The sequence below is a fragment of the Panulirus ornatus genome, chromosome 17, assembly GCF_036320965.1.
Source record: "Panulirus ornatus isolate Po-2019 chromosome 17, ASM3632096v1, whole genome shotgun sequence".
Lineage (NCBI taxonomy): Eukaryota > Metazoa > Arthropoda > Malacostraca > Decapoda > Palinuridae > Panulirus > Panulirus ornatus.
In genome coordinates this window covers 13070001-13086736 of record NC_092240.1, presented here as the reverse complement: position 1 = coordinate 13086736, position 16736 = coordinate 13070001, and the positions used below count along the sequence as shown (strand labels likewise).

Here is a 16736-nt window from a genome sequence, read left to right as displayed (position 1 = left end):
TTACTTACGAAATTCTTCGATGTTTTTTTTCGAGCATTATCGAAAGTCCCTCCGCATCCCGGAGCGAACGGCTCTCTTAGTGTTTTAAAGGGGAAGGTAATGGTCAGCAGCCAAACACTGTTCAGGGGTCTCTATAATTTTCTCTTTATTCACTGAACTTTATCACTTGGCCGTACGTGAGGGAGACGAATGTCAAGATGAAGAATCCTGAAAAAGAAAAGAGGGAATTTAATATCCTTTGCTTCAAGAGGAGAAAGAATCAAGAGACTGACGATAGATAAAAAAAAAAGAGGTCTTGGATAGATACTTTGAGACTGACCATAGAGAAAAGAGGTCTTGGATAGATACTTTGAGACTGACGATAGAGTAAAGAGGTCTTGGATAGATACTGTGAGACTGACAATAGAGAAAAGAGGTCTTTGATAGATACTTTGAGACTGACGATAGAGAAAAGAGGTCTTGAATAGATTCTGTGAGACTGACAATAGAGAAAAGAGGTCTTGGATAGATACTGTGAGACTGACAATAGAGAAAAGAGGTCTTTGATAGATACTTTGAGACTGACGATAGAGAAAAGAGGTCTTGGATAGATACTTTGAGACTGACGATAACGATAGAGAATAGAGGTCCTTGATAGATACTGTGAGACTGACAATAGAGAAAAGAGGTCTTGGATAGATACTTTGAGACTGACGATAGAGTAAAGAGGTCTTGGATAGATACTGTGAGACTGACGATAGAGTAATGAGGTCTTGGGTAGATACTTTTGTCCTAAAGGCGTCAAGTCATGCGGAGAGAATATAATGCTATTGGAAGTGAGTTCACCGCTTTTGGGTGGGGTTGGTATACAGTTGGTTACCCTGGGCTCAGCCGGGCGGGTGATCGACGTTAATTTTGTCAGTGATCTTAGTCTCACCTCCCCCCCTCCTTGGGGCCCCACAGTTTGGAGGGGGGGGGGGGGCGTCTGAGCCTAGCTGGCCGCCGGGGGCTGGTTATATGGGCTCTGAAATAGCCACTTTGTGAGTTCCGTTTAAAGATGAGGGCAAGGACCGAGAGAGAGAGAGAGAGAGAGAGAGAGAGAGAGAGAGAGAGAGAGAGAGAGAGAGAGAGAGAGAGAGTAGAGAGGGGAGAAAAAGGAATGGAGAGACAAAGACAAAGTGAAGGAGAGAGAGAGAGAGAGAGAGAGAGAGAGAGAGAGAGAGAGAGAGAGAGAGAGAGTAAAGAGAGGGGAGAAAAAGGAATGGAGACAAAGACAAAGTGAAGGAGAGAGAGAGAGAGAGAGAGAGAGAGAGAGAGAGAGAGAGAGAGAGAGAGAGAGAGAGAGTAAAGAGAGGGGAGAAAAAGGAATAGAGACAAAGACAAAGTGAAGGAGAGAGAGAGAGAGAGAGAGAGAGAGAGAGAGAGAGAGAGAGAGAGAGAGAGAGAGAGAGAGAGAGAGAGAGAGAAATCGTATGCAAAAGACACAGAAACTTCAGAGTGAAACTTAATTAATTAACAGACGAAGTTAGGAGTAGTTGGTGTGAACAGAATTCTGACACTAATTGTCCTAAGTTAACTGTTATTTTTTGTCTAGTCTTTGTGGAAGTTCCTCAAGAAGGGCTGTACGAAGAAAAAAGAAAAAAAAAAGACTAACGCCATCTTTGGTGCGTATCGTGATGCGCAGCGAGTTGTAAGAAAAAACAAATTGGTCTCCGTTGTCTTACCCATTTCTCTCATAGCATATTTCCATGGAATATTTCCCCATATTTTTGTTGTTAATATTCGCCTTATCATACGTCCTCTCCCTAAAGAAAATCCCCAACAGACTTCGTTCAAAGTCTCAGAGTGTCAGTCAAACATAAATTTCAAGAAATCTATGATTTGGTGACACAGAAATATCAGTCTTTCCAATCCCGTCTGCTGTAGTCATGCCAGATGACCGCCATGCATGCACGCCAATCATTCACTAATCAATATGGACGACAGTGAGGCCATTGCCCTTCGAAGGCTGTCATTTAATACACTTAAATCCCTTTTCAAGTAAAAGTCCTGGCGTTACCCCAGGATCCCTCCCCTTTCTAGGCGTTCCAATGCGCTATACACAGTAGTAGCAGGGACGGGATGCTCTCCTTCGAAGCCAGAGGGTCTTTTGAGAGAGACTGGATTTTGTATCGTCAACTTACGTTGATATACCGCCTCGCCAAAGGTGACTTTTCACTAACCACGTAACCTCAACCAGGCGGAGCCCGGCAAAATCAATCGTCGTCCGAGAATGTTGAGGTAATTCGAAAAACCTCGCTCAAGTACGACAGTCTGGACTCTCGAGTACGATGGTTCGGCCTTTGGGAGTCACAACGGTACGACCCTAGAGAGAGCATGGTAGTTTGGCCAGTGTACTCAAAGAGTCGTACCGTCGAGATGTTAAAGGTATGACAACACAAGAGTTGTCTTGTCTCCAACCAAACTGTAGCCTTTCTGACGACGAAGATTGGAAGAGATGTTTTACAATATGATCTCAAAACATTTCCAAGGCAATTGTCTTTTAATATCCGATAAAAAAAAATTTATCCAAATACAAAAGTGACTCTAATGATAAGACTTTCACAAAATGTTGCTGATGAAAATTTCTTAAACGATCTTCTAAAAATTTTCCTCACACATAAAAGTAATTCTATTCTAAAGACAGTCACAAAATACTCCCGATGCATTTTCTTTAGTGTCTTCTAAGAATATCCTCAAATACAAAAGTAACTCTGATAATGAGACATTGACAAAATATTCCCGATGCAATTTCTTAAATATCTTCCCAAAAGAATATCCTCCAATACAAAAAGGGACTCTGATAGTATGAGGTAACGAAAGTTCGATTCCGAATCTTAAATCATACTTTTCCGAAATCTGTCGCAAAAGCTCACGTTCCAAACCTACATTTCTGTCGTAAAAGTTCGCGTCACAAATTTACGTTTCTGTCGCAGAAGTTCACGTCCCAAACCTTCGTTTCTCTAGCAAAAGTTCACGTTCCAAACTAAACGTTTCTGTCTCAGAAAGTCACGTTCCAAACTTAACGTTCCTCTCGCAAAAGGTCACGTTCCAAACTTACGTTCCAAACTTAACGTTTCTCTGGCAAAAGGTCACATTCCAAACTTAACGTTTTCTCTCGCAAAAGGTCACGTTCCAAACTTACGTTCCAAACTTAACGTTTCTCTGGCAAAAGGTCACGTTCCAAACTTACGTTCCAAACTTAACGTTTTCTCTCGCAAAAGGTCACGTTCCAAACTTACGCTCCAAACTTAACGTTTCTCTGGCAAAAGGTCACGTTCCAAACTTACGCTCCAAACTTAACGTTTCTCTCGCAAGAGGTCACGTTCCAAACTTACGCTCCAAACTTAACGTTTCTCTCGCAAAAGGTTACGTTCCAAACTTATGTTCCAAACTTAACGTTTCTCTCGCAAAAGGTTACGTTCCAAACTTACGTTCCAAACTTAACGTTTTCTCTCGCAAAAGGTCACGTTCCAAACTTAAAGTTCCGAGTCTTTTTGCTTCGCCCTCCGTTTGGATATCAGACCAGATCAAGACATTTTCACTCTGTGTATCACCATACGTTGCTGCAGTTCAGACAGTGTTACAGGACGAGAGTTCAGCAGTCATCTCTTTATTTCCCCACGGGGAAAATTGCTTAAACAAATGCGTAACCACGGCAGGAACCAGTAAACATGGAGGAACGAACCCTCCTCACGAACCTATGTACATCTCGCCCGAACTAATGAGATGTGTTACGGTGGCCTCGTATTTCCTCTGTCTGGGTACGTGAGAAAAGAAAAAAAAAAGTTCTCTCGAGTCTTGTTAATTTTTTCGGAGCTTCGGAAAATCTCTCTCTCTCTCTCTCTCTCTCTCTCTCTCTCTCTCTCTCTCTCTCTCTCTCTCTCTCTCTCTAGTGCATGTAAGGCGCGTTTATCTCTCGTAAATGTGTTGGATGGTATGAGGTCAAGAGCCTTCTTTGATCGTCTGTGAGTATAGACCACAACAAATACAGCTCGGTGTGATCCAGGGGTTCTTGTTTGAGAGAGAGAGAGAGAGAGAGAGAGAGAGAGAGAGAGAGAGAGAGAGACGTGTGTGTGTGTGCTTCCGCCATTGTTCTCTCTGGCAGCCCGTGGCATCTATCTCCCCGTGACGTCATAACCCCCCCCCTCCTCCCTCTGTGTTGATAGGCATATCCCACTGTTAGTATGTCTCTTAATTCATTAGAAGCTCCCAGCTGATTAACTGGCATGTTTCTCGTCCATAAGGTCACAAAGTCCCCAATCACCACATTTTTTAGTCGGCAACGTGAGTGTTCCCATATCACTTTAACTTTGACGGATTTGAGTCTTGATCAGCGAATCACTACGGAACAGAATTGCCAATCAACGACGGACACAGATCAGGAAATAAGCCAGTCAGGTTTTTAGTAGAAAATGAACACAGATCAAGCAAGAGAAGACTGGCGAAGGGAAATGACTTGATACGAAGTTTTCTTTAAAGTCTGACCGACTCTGAGCAAACGTAAATGGATGAATTTTGGGGGAAATATCTCACAAAACGTCGCCCTTTAACTGTCTACGGATATTTGTACACTGTCTGTACTCTTCGTAGGTGTATGTAGTATACTACCACAAAGTTTATATCTAAGGTGTAGACTCGTTGTAGAACTACAGTGTTACTACACTCGTTGTAGAACAGCTGGAGGAATAGTTCAAGAGTGTGTAATTATAATTCTTATTTTCCCAGTTGGTCTTATAGTCTTGTCTTCCAACGAACAGTTTCTATATAAACTCCTTCTCCTTCCTAGTACCATGTGTATCTTTTTCCCTCGTCAAACTTTATTCTTTTTTTTTTTTGTCAAATACGAACAAATTCTTAAATACACTACTTATTATTACTTCTCTAATAACAAGAGGCAGAGCAATTCAAAACCCTATGTTTTTTACCATTAACATTAAAACTGTATTTATTAAAGTCAATGTTTTCATTTAGAATTCCCTAATGTTACAGAATATTCAGTTCGAATCTCGTCTCGAAACCAGTGAACTGTGTTATATAGATATTCGTGTCGAACCAGTGAACCGTGATACACTATACATAAATCTACTTACACACACACACACACACAATGTTACTGGTATTATCAGAGCTTAAAGCAACATTCTGCAAATCTATAGACCAGCTGGAGCTCTGCTTCGTGTCTCGTGCAGTGTACTACTGTACAAGACACACTCCCTTTATGTCCTTCCTCTCACTAACCATATTCTAACTCCTCCTCCTCTTCCTCCTCGTCTCCCTTTCGTCTTCCCTCATCCCTATAGCCCCATGCAGTCTTCCCTGACAGCTGGGCAGTGTTGGACAACACCCTCCTGACGTCTTTATTATGGTTTAGGGGGGATCCTTCTTGCGCGATCCCGGCGTGTTTTATGAAGGCGGGCGAGGCTGGAGGGAGCATACAAAGTCTCGCGCTTCCCCTCCCCTCTCACACCGTTCCTCTTCGTCAGTGACTGATAAAGACGAGAAGAGGATCCTCCTTACGATTCCTCACTCCATCCTTAAGGGTCCTCAGTCCTTGGTCTGATCTGCATGGGGAATGATATTCACCCTAGCTCTCACTCAGTTAGGCAGGAGGATAAGCTCCCTTTTTAGACCTCCCTCCTCCCAAATTCTTTCCTTCCCTCATATCCCAAACCTCCTCCTCTTCCTAAATTCCTTGACCCCCCACCTCTGCCTTGCTTCCTCACCTCCACTTCTTCCTGACTTCCTTACCCTTCAGCCTCTCCTAGCCTCCTCAACTTCCACCTCTTCCTTGCCTCCTCACCTCCAACCTCTTCGTACCTTCCTTATCCCCCACCTCCTCCTTGCTCCCTTACCTCCATCTCTTCCAAACTCCCACTCCTCACCGTGGCTTCGTCTTTCTTTCCTCTCTTCCTTTGCCCTCCTCCTGGATCCATTCCTCGAGCAATCTGCCTCGATCTCCGATGGAAAAATACGAAACAATTATGGACCTCTGAGGCATTTGCCTTATTTCATTGCACTCCCACTTTAAATAATGCAATTCTGCCTCCCAGTGTGTTTACATGTACGTGTGTGTGTGTGTGTGTGTGTGTGTGTGTGTGTGTGTGTGTGTGTGTGTATGTGTGTGTGTGTGTGTGTTGTTAATGCGTTTATGATTGTGTCTAATTTTGATAATTAATTTTGGTCTGTGTTTTGTTTTTTGTGCTTGCCTGTGTATTTATATTCGACGTCAGGCATATATGAGGACTCATTTGTGCATATGGGGAAGGAATGTATGAACATATGTTTGTATACATGTGAATGCGTATGTGTATTTTTTCCCTGTCTACCTGCACGTAGATCTATTCCTATATCTTCAGTGTAAGTATGAAAGAACGTAATATGTTAGAGTCTACCGACTAACATATTGTCAGTAAGTTCTACGTCAGTATTTGACCAAAAATCAATATATATATATATATATATATATATATATATATATATATATATATATATATATATATATATATATATATATATATATATATATTTTATCTTATTTCCCCCATATGTATCACAGATACCTTGGTTAGTGAGTGTATTATCGAAATGAAATACGGGAAATGACAGAGAAGAAAGTCTTTTACGGTCCACTTGCGAAGGAAATATAAAAATTCATCAGCAAATGTTTGCAACTCATCATATGAAATGTTCCACCCTGAAAATGGAGAATATACCTCAATAATATTCATGAGGATGCAGGTAATGACCTATTAATCATGATATTAATTAGTCTTATGATTAAAAATCTGAAGACCTGATGACAAAATATATGTTGACATTGTTAAACGATTTACCTAACTTTTTAAACAAGATTCTCTACGTGAAATATATATATATATATATACATATATATATATATATATATATATATATATATATATATATATATATATATATATATATATATATATTATCCCTAGGGATAGGGGAGAAAGAATACTTTCCACGTATTCCCTGCGTGTCGTAGAAGGTGAATAAATGAATGGGAGCGGGGGGGCTGGAAATCCTCCTTTCCTGTTTTACTATTCGAAAAGAAGGAACAGAGAAGGCGGCCAAGTGAGGATTTTCCCTCTGAGGCTTGACTGTGGACCGACTGTCGCAAGCAGGATAACAACCTATGCGCTCGACCCCTGGGTGGCCCACGAATATATATATATATATATATATATAGATATATATATATATATATATATATATATATATATATATATATATATATATTGTCTTAGACATTCGCATGTTTACCAAATGGCATCCTAGCTACGTCTCTTCGTTGTATATCAACTGACTGTTACATTTCTCTCTTGCGTCTCCCCTGATGATGTGATTATTACGCGAAAGTGCACTTGGGAACTTATCGTGTTTCATTTTCCCCGTGGACTCATAGGACTGTACCTGATCACGCGCAAATTGTGATCCTTTATATATATATATATATATATATATATATATATATAATAGTCAAGGTGCATTAATTATTTTCGTTATACATGAATGAAAGAGCAAGCCTGACTTCTTGCAAATGTTTGCCTACATAAAACATGAGATGCAAATTAAACGAAATGAGAATCTTATTGGGATTTAACCCCACATCCAGAAGAATATCGTCCAGATCTTATTTTCAGGGTCACTGCCGCATATTTAGTGCCCTTTTTACATTTTTAAACTCCTGGAGGAACCTCCTTGGATTAAGATGTGTTAATTCGTCATCGGGAAAACAGAAGGTTTCGTTTTGAGTTCGGGGCAGCGATGATATCAAAAACTGTGGTCGGCAGAACGTATGCGAGAGGACGTAGAGGTATGAGATATAGCCAAGCCAGACAACAGAAGACATTGTGGTCTATAACGAAGTTAACATAGGAGTGACAGATAACAGGAGACCTTGGTGGTCTGTCACGGGGCAGTCTGTTGGAGGACAGTACGTGTTAGAACCAAGATGACAGAAGACATTGTGGTCTGTGACGAGGTTATCTGCTACGAGAGAGTGCCATAGAAGTGACAGAGAACAGAAGACCTTAGTGGTCTCTCATGGGGCTATCTGCTGGAGAACAGTACATGGTAGAACTAAGATAACAGAAGACATTGTGGTCTATGAGGAGATTATCAGTTTGAGGACAGTCCATTGGAAAGCCAGATAACAGGAGACATGATGGTCTATGTTGGGGTTATCTGTTTTGTTGCTGGTGAACAGTAGTTAAAAACAGGTCAGGAACTACTGTCTGTTGCCCATGTAATGCGATTGCTTTAATGGGAGGATTGGCACACATATTATACACTTGGTGAAGGGTTTAGTCCTATTGGTCCATTTCTGTTGCATGCAGACGCAGCAGCTGCCTGTGTTCTCTAGAACCTCAAACAAGAAAGGAATTTATTAATACCCTTTGTGTAGCATCCAGTATCGATTTGTGTTTGGCTATTCAGAATATCATTCAATCCCTCACCTTTTGATGATTCAGATGCTCTAAAGATGTTTATAATTCTTCATGTGTTTATTCGTAGTGTTTATTCGATTTGTTATTCTATCTCTTCCATCTGGTCGTTGGATGGATGCTATTGTGAGTTTCTACGGATAGATGCTGGCGTGTGATGTTTTCATTGCACAGATGTTGGCGTAAGATGTTTGCCTTGAACAGATAATGGTGTGAGCTATTTTCGTTCGTTAAATGCGAAATTCCGTTGAACAAATGCTACAGTTTTCGTACAGTAAATACTGAAAATCTGTTGAACCTTTCCATATAGAGAGATTAAAAAAAAGAAAGTTCCTAAAATGAGAGGCTTTAGAAAATCTCACTTTGTATATTGCTGGATTTCAAGGTAATCGCCGGATGAGACTTAATGGAAAATAAAAATCTTTGTAATATAAATAATTTTACACGCACGAGACTCATGTCTTTGTGATCGAATATTTGAGTCAATGGCTATCGAAAAGTGAATACCTGTTTAACCAGAAGACATAAGAATATCTGTATAATATCTACAGCCAAAACACGGCCTAAGGCAGGACATTACAACTACATGCCCCAGCACCTAGCAAAAGCCAATGAGCGCACAGCAGTACAAAATATTCCTCTGCCATGATGGCTTCACGTGTTTATTTTCCCTCATCTTCCAAATCATAATTCCGGTATCAAATTCTAGATTTATCTTGTTTTATCCGCAATATCTATTTTCAGCCTGTACCATTTCCTAAGCTTCTATTTAACCTCTCGTGGTCTCCGGGGAACATATATATATGTTTCCAGGTATGGTTGGCAATCTTCAATAGTGCTTCAGAATTATATTGCACAGTATCTCTTTCATGTATTTCTAATATACCTGGAAAGATGAAATACGGTAATAAGGCTTCATTATTAGTATTTTTTACTTTCAGGTGAACTGTATAGTTAGAAGAACACTGACCTCTCTCTCTCTCTCTCTCTCTCTCTCTCTCTCTCTCTCTCTCTCTCTCTCTCTCTCTCTCTCTCTCTCACACACACACACACACACACACACACACACACATACAGATAAATAAATAAATGTTTGAATAGAAGATGAAATACGGTAATAAGGCTTCATTATTAGTATTTTTTACTTTCAGGTGAACTGTATAGTTAGAAGAACACTGACCTCTCTCTCTCTCTCTCTCTCTCACACACACACACACACACACACACACACACACAGATAAATAAATAAATGTTTAAATAGTATAAGATTAGTGGTTGAATAAAACAAAGTGGGTAATAAAACTGCGGATGCAGGCAGCGCCCGGCAGCTTAGAATGTGGCATGACGAGAGAGATAAAAAGTCCGAGAGAGAGTGGGGACCGCACGGTTGTAGAAACTCACTCCCTCCGCCGTACACTACAGATGAAGGAGGGAAGAGCAAAGCATCAGGGTTCCGTAGGAGGGAACCACCACCTCTTCTCCCTCCATCTAGCCGCCCTCCACCAACCATACTCCACACACACACACACACACACACACACCAACTATACTCCCCCTCCTCACCATACACACACACACACACACACACACACCAACTATACTCCCCCTCCTCACCACACACACACACACACACACAAACACACACACGTCCTGGGACAGCAGGGAGGAAGGGGCTGGCCCGCGCCCTCCCGTCCGCCTCAGGGTAAGGAAGACGGAACAAGCAGCAGCAGCAGCGACGGCTCCTCCCCTGCGAAGTATGTGTCTGGCAAGACCCACCGTCCCCGGGGCTTCCTCAGCTCTTCCGTCACTGTCTTTAGGTTCCTGCAACAAGTGCAGGACTGTGTGTGTGTGTGTGTGTGTGTGTGTGTGTGTGTGTGTGTGTGTGTGTGTGCGCGCGCGCGCGCGTCCTTGCCTTCTCTTAAGACGCACTTTTTCTTCTAAATGACATTAACTTACACTCCAAAATTATTACCATCGAAAGAGAACACTCGGATCTTTCCGTGGTTTCCCCAGAGTGCTTCATACGCCCTTGCTCAGCCTATTGAGCAGTACGTCGCCCCCTGTATACCACATCACTTCAGTTCTTTCTACTCGGGAAATGTATTTTGCCTCCGTATCACAAGTGAAATAAGACTGGGAATCCTTCATTTGGATCGGAAAAGTAATGAATAGAAAAGAATCCAAAATTTCGATGGCGATCATAAAACCATCATGAATAGAAAATTCTAAAAGACCACGTCGTAAAGGCTCTTCTCATTTCATATTTTTTGCCTATAGTATTTATATGCAATATTCATTTTATATATATAATGTATCACAAACACTGTCAAAAATCCTCAGCAATGTATAATACTTCATATACACGTACATGATATTATTGCCTATAGCAACTGAAAACCCTTGGACTAATAGTGCTTTTATCTTCCTTCAACAGGATTCCTCAGCTTCCCACGCCCTCAAGACCCTCATCAGCGTGTCAACAGTCATTCTTCTGGGGCTCATATGTGCCTACCACGCCCTCGAGGTTCAAGTAAGTACATTCCCCCCCTTCACCCCTCTTAGGTAGCCCGTCCTCGATGTTCAAGTAAAGCACTCGTGTCAATCTCTCCTCAAGGCTTCGAACTAGGTGAGTAACTGTGTCGGACGTTGTCTTGGATTCATTCGAGTAAGTACACAACACCTGGGTCAACTCTTCCCGAGGTTTGAATGAGTCCAACACTTGCTTCAGTCGTCTAAGAGGTTCGAGTGAGTACAGCACTTGCGTCCTTCGCCCTCGGGGCTCGAGCGTGGACATCACAGAGGCGTCATTCGTAGTGATGGAGGAAGCGTAAGAATAAAATATCAGCTGAGCGCCTGTGTTTCTGATCATCAGTGGTGATGAAGGAGGTTAGTAGTAGTAGTAGTAGTAGTAGTAGTGGTGGTGGTGATGGTAGTAGTAGTAGTTGTAGTAGTCGTAGTCGTAATAGTACAGGGGCATTAGGAGAGACTGGTGACTTTTGCCCAGCATTTGACCCGACTTTCACGCTAAAGAGAGTGGGACTGTGATAATTACCACTGGAAACGACTCGTAATTCTCGTGAGTGCGATGGTGCGGCCCTTGAGGCCAGCGGTACGACCCACAAGCACAACGGTACGACCCTGAGGTACACGACGACCTGGCTTTTGACCTTACCCTTAGAGGTATGTTCAAAGCCAAGGCTCTCATAGACAAGCTTGGTCGTACCTTTGTAATGAAAGGTCGTACTGGCTCGCTTGAGGTCGTGCCGTCGTGCTCAAGCATTGTACCTTCGTGCTCACGCTTCGTGCATTCATGCTCAAGCAACGTGCTTTCGTACTCAAGTATCGTGCCTTCGTGCTCAACCATCGTGCCGTCGTGCTCAACCATCGTGCCGTCGTGCTTAAGCAACGTGCCGTCGTGCTCAAGCGTCGTGCTCTCGTGCTCAAGCGTCGTGCCGTCGTGTTCCAGCATCATGCCTTGGTGCTCAAGGAGATAAAAGACAAGACAGGAGATGAAACTTCACCCTGTTGTTGCCGAGGTGTTGTCTAAACGAAGGACGGAGGAAGGGCGCGTGACTGAGCGGAAAGTGTCAGGATATCGGGTTGAAAGTGGTGGAGGGGAAAGGGAAACCGAGCAGAGAGAGAGAGAGAGAGAGAGAGAGAGAGAGAGAGAGAGAGAGAGAGAGAGAGAGAGAGAGAGAGAGAGAGTGCGGCTGAGAAGGGAAAGTGGGCGCAGAGGCCAGTGATCGGCTGGAGACTTCGGTGGAGAGTGACAAATGAACGAGGTGGAGAGACGCAGAAGGTGGTAGTAGAGAGAGAGAGAGAGAGAGAGAGAGAGAGAGAGAGAGAGAGAGAGAGAGAGAGAGAGAGAGAGAGAGAGAGAGAGAGAGAAGCAGTCAGGCTATTAAGAAAGAATGGCTAAGCAGAGTGTCTGCTTGAAGTTAAGCAGGCAGAATGTGAAGAGATGGATCTAATAGAGATCGAATAGCCCAGAGGGTATGCATATCGGCAGATAGAAGTTCTATTGGTAACTTAGGTTAACATTTTTGTTCTGCCATCAAGTATGGCTGGAAGCTACGTTGGCAAGGAGCTACCTGAATGTACACCGAATCCCAACATAACAACATTGAAATTACCTCGGAAGTGGGGAAAAAAAAAAAAAGTTACTCCTTTCTTCGTATTTACGTAAGTAAATGTGGGAATTCGTTCACGACATCAGTACATAGGACACCATCATTTACTGGTCATTGTATGAAATTTACATAATTTAACCCGATCGAATGTAAACGCAAATGTAAACCCTGGTCACACGAGCATTTTATATAGGTTCCGATCATCTTAAAATTTCCACGACTGAATTAGAATATAGGAAAACTGTTTTGCATATGAACGGAATTCTTTTAATCGTCGTGAATGTTTGTATCGGTAAAACACTAAACATATTATTATTTCCGTCAGTAAATCCATCAGCTGCCACCCACGAACGTAATATTATTAATCTTTGCTCAGTAAGAAGCAGGACGGTAATACACTTAGTAAGAAGTTAAGGATATTATTCCACGAATTTTACGCACACGTTAACATCAGAGTAGCTTTTAAAGCAAGAAAAAGCATGAAATACAATTCGGTCATTTTTCCAAGTAGAAGGCATTTGCAGTCATCAATTGTCTACCACTATGGAGGCAAGAGCTGCAATGCCATATTTGTACATTGGCAAGACGAAGCGAGCGAGACTTCAGGACGCGCGCATGAACGAGAACGCCTTGGTCGGTCAGAGCAAACGAACTGCCTAATTACCATACCCCCCCCCCCCTTTCGTCGTAATAGGAAACGGCGCTCAGGACCGTGACGTACCCAATGTGGGCAGCGAGCATCTCCGTGCTAGCCATTGGCTCATCAGACACCGACTGGACAATACTGGACTCCCTCCCCGCTATAAGTAACTCGCTATAAGTAACAATAAGGCATCAACAGGGGTTATTGTGGTTTCAGATAGGTTATATATTAGGTTCGAGTAGAACTGTCTAGTTGGTTTGAAGTGTATATCTGAACTTTAGGATATTTGATCATGTACTGTAGAATATTAATTCTCGACTAGGAAATATTGGCTCTCTTGAATTTATTATAAATTACGTAATGAGTTTTCGATAAAGTAGGATTGTTAATAGTTATTAGTTTAGTTTATTATTTGTAGATGATTCATTTTATGTTACTTTTGTGATTTTTTTTTTCAAGGAACATTTATTGATTTTATTTTTTAACCGAAACTCATAATCTACATATTACATGCATATTATCCTTTCATTATAGACGTTGATGATGGTATAAGTAATTAACGAAACGTAGGCCAATAGAATCAAAGATGTTCATCCAAGCCCCGGTGAGTCATATATATATATATATATATATATATATATATATATATATATCCCTGGGGATAGGGGAGAAAGAATACTTCCCACGTATTCCCTGCGTGTCGTAGAAGGCGACTAAAAGGGGAGGGAGCGGGGGGCTGGAAATCCTCCCCTCTCGTTTTTTTTTAATTTTCCAAAAGAGGGAACAGAGAACGAGGCTAGGTGAGGATATTCCCTCAGAGGCCCAGTCCTCTATTCTTAACGCTACCTTGCTAATGCGGGAAATGGCGAATAGTTTGAAAGAAAGAAAGATATATATATATATATATATATATTTGCTTGTGTGGACGTGTATGTATATACATGTGTATGGGGGTGGGTTGGGCCATTTCTTTCGTCTGTTTCCTTACGCTACCTCGCAAACGCGGGAGACAGCGACAAAGCAAAATATATATATATATATATATATATATATATATATATATATATATATATATATATATATATATATATATATATATTTCGATTGAACGCGTTTCTTCAAAATTATATTTTGCGCTGGTGATCCCACCGACCCATAAAATTCGCAGTCGTTTAACCTCGTTGGACCAATATCTATGTATATTCCACTGCCATCATCCAAATTGACTCTGGTATCTGTATATACCATCGGTAGGTATATAGACGCCCCGTATATAAATCGGTTTAACAAATCTCTCCGAATCAGCCGACTTCCTTGAAACAATTCGTTGGTTCGTTAGTGATTCAGTCGAACAAGAGAAATTTCGAACATATATGTTTTTTTGGTCGTTTCGAACAACCGCAACCTGAAGCTTCGAAACTTTAATATTATTTTTCTCTCTCTATTCATACTCTGCCGCCCTTTTGGTTTACGACCATTTTCACTCGGTAATACGAAAAGATAACTTTTTTCATAATTTTTTGTATATTCAGTAGATCTTACTAGGAAGCCTCGCTGCACGTTTTCTTTTTTCTTCTTCTTGTATTAAATTCCGAACGTAAATAATATCAAGAACGCAGTGAGTTTTCTTCTTGCGCTACCACCCAGCGTCATCCAAATAGCACCAGCCAGTTTCAGGTTACGACGCGGTGGATACATTGTATTATCGCTCGACTGAAATAACCTCATTCAACGCCAATTGCATTCACTCTGTTCTGCGCTAGTTAGCTAAACGGAGGAGGGATTGATGACGCGGGTACTAACACGAGATGAGGAAAATTGCTGAGTATGAAACGAGGGAGTGTTTTAAAATGGTTTGGGCACATGGAGAGAATGAGTGAGGAAAGATTGACCAAGAGGATATATGTGTCGGAGGTGGAGGGAACGAGGAGAAGAGGGAGACCAAATTGGAGGTGGAAAGATGGAGTGAAAAAGATTTTGTGTGATCGGGGCCTGAACATGCAGGAGGGTGAAAGGAGGGCAAGGAATAGAGTGAATTGGAGCGATGTGGTATACAGGGGTTGACGTGCTGTCAGTGGATTGAATCAAGGCATGTGAAGCGTCCGGGGTAAACCATGGAAAGCTGTGTAGGTATGTATATTTGTGTGTGTGGACGTGTGTATGTACATGTGTATGGGGGGGGTTGGGCCATTTCTTTCGTCTGTTTCCTTGCGCTACCTCGCAATACGCGGGAGACAGCGACAAAGTATAAAAAAAAAAAAAAAAAAAAAAAAAAAAAAAAAAAAAAAAAGAAACGAGGGAATTGAAGCGTCTGCCAGTTTGTTCGTTCCTTTTAGGAATTTTGAGTAAAATTTTATAGCGTTTGAATCTTATATTATTTTTCTTAGGGTTTTTAGCATTTTGACTATCATCTATCTACTTCAAGGTTTGATTTCATGTTGCATTGTTATAAACGTCCTTACGATATTTTTCTTAATTTGATCTATTTTTTCCCTGGTAATTAGTCAATTTCTCTGTTTTTCTTTATATGACAGTATTTGTCTGCCTGTCCGTCTGTCTGTCTGTCTCTCTCGGGTGCAGGGAGTCCAAGTGTCACATATACAGACGAGCATTACAAAGACGATAATTGGGATATTTGATGCAGGTGCTGACAGGGTTCCTTTCACACGTAGTGAATCTTGGAGGGTGGGGTGAGGCTTGGTGAGGCGATAGAGGTGCTGGGTGGCAACTTGGTGGACTGAGCAACTCGTAAGGGGTCAAAGTCCCTAGGATATATATACAAGTAGGGAGGAGGACTTAGCTGACGTCTATGATTGCCGTCCTGGTGTAGCTAATGATGAAGTGGCTGACATTAGTCTAGCGTTCTGGAGGCTCTCTGAGGATATTCTGGAGGGCGATGATATACTCGACGTGCTCTTGTGTGTCAGCACTGATGCCATTGAGAGAATAGTCGACCTCTTTTTTTCCACTGGGTACGTAGGTCCGGCAGCGTGGCTGCCTGACGTACGAGCAATGAGTGAAGTAAGACATGGAATTTGAATTCCGCTCAGCCTAAGATTGACAATGGCGGCTCCGTTGAAGATCACGTTAAGGGTGAAAGCGTTGGAAGCGAGGGTAAGAGCCACAGAGGTCTTGCATTTCTGTAGCTCGGGGTAAAGTTAACGAAGTTGAGAAGCGGTGTTTGTCATTCTTGTTTCTTTGTGTGGGTTTTGTTAGCATAGGCAACTCGGTTCGTTAATGAAGACCATCTCGTGTGCGTTGTCTGTGTGTGTGTGTGTGTGTGTGTGTGTGTGTGTGTGTGTGTCATCCTAGGCAAAATTATCATCTTGTCTTCATCATTAAGTGCCTGCACACAGAGAATAAATCGGAAACTTCTTGTTTTAGAATGGGAATCGTGATTCGTGTAAATACTGTTATCTCCAGTTTCTGCTAGTGATGTTTCATCAAGTGATGAAATATGTGCTCTGTTTCCAG

General features: G+C 41.9%; 1 protein-coding gene across 10 annotated transcripts in view; it reads left to right on the top strand.

Moving 5' to 3' along the window:
- SK (small conductance calcium-activated potassium channel) overlaps positions 1-16736 on the top strand; it is an 821538-nt gene that overhangs the window by 750824 nt on the left and 53978 nt on the right. For all 10 annotated transcript variants that reach the window (XM_071671924.1, XM_071671923.1, XM_071671926.1 and 7 more), the window contains one exon: positions 10924-11019. In XM_071671924.1, the coding sequence (XP_071528025.1) occupies positions 10924-11019 (96 nt within the window). The remainder of the gene's footprint in view (positions 1-10923; positions 11020-16736) is intronic.